At 44.7% G+C, this 8198-nt stretch overlaps 1 protein-coding gene across 1 annotated transcript in view; it reads left to right on the top strand.

Annotated features, from left to right (window-relative positions):
* The first annotated feature begins 249 nt into the window (after nt 1-249).
* LOC117487839 (mucin-5AC-like) overlaps nt 250-8198 on the top strand; it is an 11428-nt gene continuing 3479 nt past the window's right edge. The window contains exons 1-3 of the mRNA XM_034136558.1: nt 250-254; nt 3453-3616; nt 3660-5118. Of these exons, the coding sequence (XP_033992449.1) occupies nt 250-254; nt 3453-3616; nt 3660-5118 (1628 nt within the window). The remainder of the gene's footprint in view (nt 255-3452; nt 3617-3659; nt 5119-8198) is intronic.

Genomic DNA, 8198 nt, shown 5'->3' with positions numbered 1-8198 from the left:
AGCCTTCTGTCCTACTGTTGGAACTTCCTTTAACATTAGCATAGATGGAATGCACAGGAAACCCGTTCCACAGACAAAAGAGGAGATTATCCTTTGATGTTGTAAATGTTGAAAATGACAGACAAAGAGCCAATAATATGAATCCTGATATAGGTGTTGCAACATATTTAAAAAATGTCTGACCTTTGAGCCCCGTCATAAGCCTTTAGTTAATTCCAACATAAAGCCTTGAGGGATGTGGACTGCAACATGAGGTGAGAGGTTTGCATCATCACAGGCGTGACCAGGACTATATGAATAAGACACTGAAATTGTTTGGTACATTGATTTCAGATAGAAGAGTGGAATTTATAACTTTTCATATTATATCATTTTATGATGGGTAAGTACATTTTTAAGTCAATATATGCAGACTTTTGTCTAAAAGCTGTGTGTGTGTGTGTGTTAATCAAGTTTTTCACCCCAAAAAGAATTACCATTTAATATGGGTTTTCCATTTCACGTAGTATGTTCTAACATTTCCTTTTGCAAGGGGATTAAAATGCAAAATTATTCTATTATAAATGTCATTCTTTTAAAGATAGGTATAGAATGCCTAATTTTTCACGAGTGACCAATGTGTGTGCTTGTGAAGTAGTTTTTGTCTGAATATTACAATCATTTGTTGGAATTGCTGAAAAATATATGACTTTCACAGGATAGAAAGTTTGTTTCATCAAAATTGTTTCAAAGTGTAAAATATATGGGATTCAGAACATGGATTATAATGAGGTGGGAACCTATTGTTATACATTTGTTGGTATCGAACTGTTTTACTTTGGATGTTTTAGTTACCTCTAGTTTTAAAACATAAAATTACTGCAACACCGAATACTATCATTTGCAGACTTTGTACTACTGAAGTATTAATAGTTCTAGTAACTGGAGTGAAAAGGGTTTTGACATGCCTCTTTTGTGAGTAAATATATGCATTGCTTGATTTTATAGATTCAAAGGAAAAGAGGATGGATGTCGGACGGATCATATCAATTTCCCTGATTTTAATAGGTAAGTTGTGTGATGATATAACGATTACTATGAAGGTTTTTTATTAAAAAGGTGTGGAAAATGTGTAGGAAACGACACAACAGGAAGTTAACGTGGAGTCCTTGCAACTCATAAAATATGTCCAAAACAAAGAAACAGTGTCTAGTTTCACTTGTTAATCACCTTTTAAAACAATCTGTTTCGCCATAGGACATTTTACTGTCTTTAAGAGGCTGTAGCAGGCTCTTGGTAGATTGTTACGGATGTGTTTAAATAATGGTGTAAGAAAAATGGTAAACTCTGGCAAGGAAGAAATTGGCTTTGTCATATTCACAGGGATCCCTTGACCTCTCAGCTCCACATATCTGAATACAAATGTATTCTAAGGGACACTATGAGTCTCCTATTAACAGGCTCAACATGTCAACCTAGTGCTTATCTCATGCAGTTTTGGCGAGTAATTTGTCTTTCTGCATGCAATATATATTTTGCCTAAATTGCCTACTTTAAAAATGATTAATTTGAAAATGTCTGAAAATTGAGGTACGTAATTGATTACGTTGTCCATTAAATCATCACTAGAATAATAAGACAATTATGTAAAATGAATGTTAACAAATTATTAAAATAGTGATGTACAAATTACCCTTGCTTCACTGATCACTGTACAATATAAATATTTTACTAGGTGACAAATACTAATGTTATCTTGTTTAGTATTGTCAAACAAGTAAAAATAGCCACACTAGAAAATAACACTCTAGCCGTCAGAGCATCTCACACAATTTTCTGCTGTGTGATTTCCTTTAACTAAATTTCACAATAGTGTCCGTCAGCAGGTCTCAGCCTTTGTTTTATCAGAGATTCATGTTTGTCAAAAAATAGAGAACAAGGAGTGGTGCATAGTTTATTTGGACTCTTGTTTATGAAAACACACAAGCAACAAGCAGCATCAACCATTGTCAAAGTGAATTGCCTCTGACAAAAAAGAAATATTTAATAGACAGTTCTCTTGCAAAATACTTTTTGAAATGATTTACAAATATCTTCACTAAATAAAAAATAAAAAACGGTCGTCAAAGTATGTTATATCGGTTAATAAAGACTAAGAAAGGCTGTAAATAACACCAAATACACTATATATTCAAAGAATGTAACTTTTACATGGAGTCTTTAAGAGCTTCTCAGTTAGTAATGTTAACAATTGTAACTGCTCACTAGAAGTAAAGTGTGCTCTTTGCTTAACACAACTCAAGTACATGTATGTTGAAAGTTGGGTTAATAATTACTGTATTGTCTGAAAATTGAGGTCCCTAATCAGGATACACAAAATGGTTTTACCAGGAGTTCAAAAGAGGCTTAACCCTCCTGTTGTCTTCGGGTCAAATCTGACCGATTTGCAACTTTCATCAATCATAACTTTTTTGTTTTACATTCGATTGCATTAAGGCTTTATGATATCCTTCACAGTAGACATTAGAACATATACAATTGCTGATCACCACTTTCATTGAATTTTGGATGATTTAGTCAACTTTGTAACACCCATGGTGTTCCCGGTCAAAAATGATCGCCATAAAGAAAAGGAATTAGTAACCATACGGATCAGATAAAACACACACACAAACACCCACACACACACATACTCTAGATGTGCCCCCCCCCCCCCTTATGTGCCCAATTCCCCCATGTGAATCACACCTGGCACACACAAACACACACAGAACAATTTGACACATTTCCCGCTCTTATGTGCCCATCCCCCCACATGGATCACACCTGGCACACACAATACATGTTCAGTGTCTATTCTTTGTATATGTACTGCAGTTTTTCATGTATACCAGTAGTCTGATACAATATGTACAGTTTGAAAGGGTGTTAAATGAAATTTGGTGATGATTAATGGTTTTTGTGTTAATGTCAAATTTCACCACGAACACCAAAGTAAGGGAGGGAAAATGAAGACAATAGGAGGGTTAAATGAGGGAATATTTTATTAGAGATTCATAAATAGAGAAATGTGTCTCTCAATTCTGAGCTTTACATTAAGTAATGGTTAGGTTCCTAACTTTCAAATAATGTGTGCCTTAGAATGTTGAGCTGATATTTCCCCTTAAGATATCTGTCGGTCTCTAACGATTGACAATTTGTAACAGTTGCATCAACAACTGCTACAACTGCTGCCCCGACAACTGCAGTCTTTACAACTGCTAAGGCTACAACTGCTGCGCCTACAACTGCTGCACCTACAACTGCTTCACCTACAACTGCTGCGCCTACAACTATTTTGCCTACGACCGCTGCCCTAACAACTAATTCACCTACGACTGCTGCACCTACAACTGCTAACCCTATAACAGCAGCACCGACAACTGCAACACCTACAACTGCTGAACCTACAACTGTTGCCCTGACAACTGCAGCACCTACAACTGTATTGCCTACAACTGCTGTGCCTACAACTGTATCACCTACATCTGCAGCACATACGACCACTGCCCGAACAACTGCTTCACCTACAACTGCTGCCACAACAACTGCCTCCCATACGACTACTGCTCCAACAACCTCAGCACCGACAACTGCAGCACCTACAACTGCAGCACCTACAACTGCTGCCCTGACAACAGCAGCACCTACAACTGCAGCGGATACAACTGCTGTGGCTACAACCACTGCTGCTACTACTGTTGCTCCTACAACTGCTGCTCCAACGAATGATGCACCTACGACTGCAGAAGCTACAACCGCAGAACCTACAACTGGTGCACCTACAACTGCATTGCCTACGACTGCTGCACCTACAACTGATGCCCCTACAACTGTTTCGCCAACGAGTGCTGCACCTACAACTGTCACGGCTACAAATGATGCACCTGCCACTGCTGCTGCAACTACTGCAGCACCTACAACTGCTGAGCCTACAACTGCATCACCTACAACTGATGTACCTACAACTGCTGCACCTACTACTGGTGCCCCAACAACTGTTTCGCCTACAACTACTGCCCCTACAACAATAGCACCCACAACTGCTGCACCTACGACTGTTTCCCCAACAACTGCAGCACCTACAACTGCTGAGCCTACAACTGCATCACCTACAACTGCTGCGGCTACAACCGCTGCAGCTACTACTGTTGCACCTACAACTGCTGAGCCTACAACTGCATCACCTACAACTGCTGCGGCTACAACCGCTGCAGCTACTACTGTTGCTCCTACAACTGCTGCACCAATGACTGCTGCCCCTACAACAATAGTAGCCACAACTGCTGCACCTATGACTGTTGCCCCAACAACTGCAAAACCTACAACTGCTGCTCCAACAACTGCCTCCCGTACGACTACTGCTGCAACAACCTCAGCACCTACAACTGCAGCACCTACAACTGATGCGGCTACATCTGCTGCCCCGACAACTGCTTCGCAAAGGACTGCTGCACCTAGACCTGTCGAGGCTACAACTGATGCATCTACCACTGCTGAGCCTACAACTGCTGCACCTACAACTGCTGCGGCAACCACTGCAGCAACTACAACTGCTGAGCCTACATCTGCATCACCTACAACTGCTGCGGCTACAACTGCTGCAGCTACTACTTTTGCCCCAACAACTGCTGCACCTACCACTGCTGTGGCTACAACTACAACAACAACAACTGATGCGGCTACATCAGCTGCCCCGACAACTGTTTCGGCTAAGACTGCTGCCCCTACAACAATAGCACCCATAACTGCTGCTCCAACGACTGCTTCACCTGCAACTGTTGCTCCAACGACTAATGCACTTACAACTGCTGCGCTTACAACTGCTTTGCCTACGACCGCTGCCCAAACAACTGCATCTCCTACGACTGCTGCAGCTACTACTGTTGCTCCTACAACTGCTGCACCTACAACTGCTGCCCCTACAACAATAGAAGCCACAACTGCTGCACCTATGACTGTTGCGCCAACAACTGCAGAACCTACAACTGCTGCCCCAACAACTGCCTCCCGTACGACTAATGCTGCAACAACCTCAGCACCTACAACTGCAGCACATACAACTGATGCGGCTACATCTGCTGCCCCGACAACTGCTTCGCAAACGACTGCTGCACCTACAACTGTCGAGGCTACAACTGATGCACCTACCACTGCTGCTGCAACTACTGCAGCAGCTACAACTGCTGAGCTTACAACTGCTGAGCCTACAACTGCTGCACCTACAACTGCTGCCCCTACAACAATAGCACCCACAACTGCTGCTCCTACGACTGTTGCCCCAACGACTAATGCACTTTCAACTGCTGCGCCTACAACTGCTTTGCCTACGACCGCTGCCCCAACAACTGCTTCACATACGACTGCTGCACCTAAAACTGCTGACCCTACAACAGCAGCACCTAAAACTGGTGCGCCTACAACTGCATCTCCTACGACTGCTGCACCTACAACTGATGCCCCTACAACTGCAGCACCTACAACTGCGGCCCCTACAACTGCAGCACCTACAACTGCTTCCCCTACAACTGCAGCACCTACAACTGCTTCCCCTACAACTGCAGCACTTACAACTGCTGCACCTACAACTGCTGCACCTACAACTGCTGCACCTACGACTGTGGCCCTGACAACTGCACCAACTACAACTGATGAGGCTAAAACAGTTGACCTGGCAACTACAGCACCTACAACTGCTGAGGCTACAACTGCTGCACCTACCACTGCAGTCCCTACCACTGCTGCTCCAACAACTGCTGCCCCGACAACCGTTTTGCATACAACTGCTGCACCTACGACTGCGGCCCCTACAACAATAGTAGCCACAACTGCTACACCTACAACTGATGCAACAACAACAGCAGCACTTACAACTACTGCTACACCTATAACTGCAGCCCCCAATACTGTTCCAACAACAACAGCAGCACCTACAACTACTGCTGCTCCATCAACGGTTCAACCTACAACTACTGCTTCACCTACAACTGCAGCCCCTACTACTGTTGCAACAACAACAGCAGCACCTACAACTAATGCTACTCCAACAACGGTGCAACCTACAACTACAGCTACACCTACAACAGCAGCACCTACAACTCCTGCTAATCCGACGACGGTGCAACCTACAACCACTGCTGCACCTACGACAGCAGCACCTACTACTGTTGCAACAACAACAGCAGCACCTACAACTACTGCTGCTCCGACAACGGTGCAACCTACAACTACTGCTACACCTACAACTGCAGCCCCCTACTACTGTTGCAACAACAACAGCAGCACCTACAACTACTGCTGCTCCGACAACAGTGCCAACTACAACTACTGCTGTCCCTAAAACTGCAGCCCCTACTACTGAAGCAACAACAACAGCAGCAACTACAACTACTGCTGCTCCGACAACGGTGCAACCTGCAACTACTGCTAATCCGACAACGGTGCAACCTACAATTACTGCTGCACTTACGACAGCAGCACCTACAACTACTGCTGCTCCATCAACGGTGCAAACTACAACCACTGCTTCACCTACAGCTGCAACCCCTACTACTGTTTGCAACAACAACAGCAGCATATACAACTACTGCTGCTCCGACAACGGTGCAACCTACAACTAAAGCTACACCCACAACTGCAGCCCCTACTACTGTTGCAACAACAACAGCAGCACCTACAACTACTGCTGCTCCGACAACAGTGTCACCTACAACTACTGCTGCACCTACGACAACAGCACCTACTACTGAAGCAACAACAACAGCAGCACCTACAACTACTGCTGCTCCATCAACGGTGCAAACTACAACCACTGCTTCACCTACAGCTGCAACCCCTACTACTGTTGCAACAACAACAGCAGCATATACAACTACTGCTGCTCCGACAACGGTGCAACCTACAACCACTGCTTCACCTACAACTGCAGCCCCTATTACTGTTGCAACAACAACAGTAGCACCCACAACTACTGCTGCTCCGACAACAGTGCCACCTACAACTACTGCTGCTCCGACGACGGTGCAACCTACAACTACTGCTAATCCGACAACGGTGCAACCTACAACTACTGCTGCACCCACGACAGCAGCACCTACTACTGTTGCAACAACAACAGCAGCACCTACAACTACTGCTGCTCCGACAACGGTGCAACCTACAACTACTGCTAATCCGACAACGGTGAATCCTACAACTACTGCTGCACCTACGACAGCAGCACCTACTACTGTTGCAACAACAACAGCAGCACCTACAACTACTGCTGCTCCATCAACGGTGCAAACTACTATTACTGCTTCACCTACGACTGCAGCCCCTACTACTGTTGCAGACAACAACAGCAGCACCTACAACTAAATTGCTGCTCTCCGACAACAGTGCCACCTACACTACTGCTGCACCTACGACAACCAGCACCTACTACTAAAGCAACAACAACAGTAGCAACTACAACTACTGCTGCTCCGACAACGGTGCAACCTACAACTACTGCTAATCCGACAACGGTGCAACCTTCAACTACTGCTGCACCTACGACAGCAGCACCTACTACTGAAGCAACAACAACAGCAGCACCTACAACTACTGCTGCCTCCGACAACGGTGCAACCCACAACTACTGCTAATCCGACAACGGTGCAACATACAACTACTGCTACACCTACAACTGCAGCCCCTACTACTGTTGCAACAACAACAGCAGCACCTACAACTACTGCTGTTCCGACAACAGTGCCAACTACAACTACTGCTGTCCCTAAAACTGCAGCCCCTACTACTGAAGACACAACAACAGCAGCAACTACAACTTACTGCTGCTCCGACAACGGTGCAACCTACAACCACTGCTAATCCGACAACGGTGCAACCTACCAACTACTATTGCACTTACGACAGCAGCACCTATCAAATACTGCTGCTCCATCAATGGTGCAAACTACAACCACTGCTTCACCTACAACTGCAGGCCCCTACTACTGTTGCAACAAAAAACAGCAGCACCTACAACTACTGCTGCTCCGACAACAGTGCCACCTACAACTACTGCTGCACCTACGACAACAGCACCTACTACTGAAGCAAACAACAACAGCAGCAACTACAAACTACTGCTGCTCCGACAACGGTGCAACCTACAACTACAGCTAATCCGACAACGGTGCAACCTTCAACTACTG

Source organism: Trematomus bernacchii, unplaced genomic scaffold, assembly GCF_902827165.1.
Source record: "Trematomus bernacchii unplaced genomic scaffold, fTreBer1.1, whole genome shotgun sequence".
NCBI lineage: Eukaryota > Metazoa > Chordata > Actinopteri > Perciformes > Nototheniidae > Trematomus > Trematomus bernacchii.
This window is presented reverse-complemented; position numbering and strand designations above follow the sequence as displayed.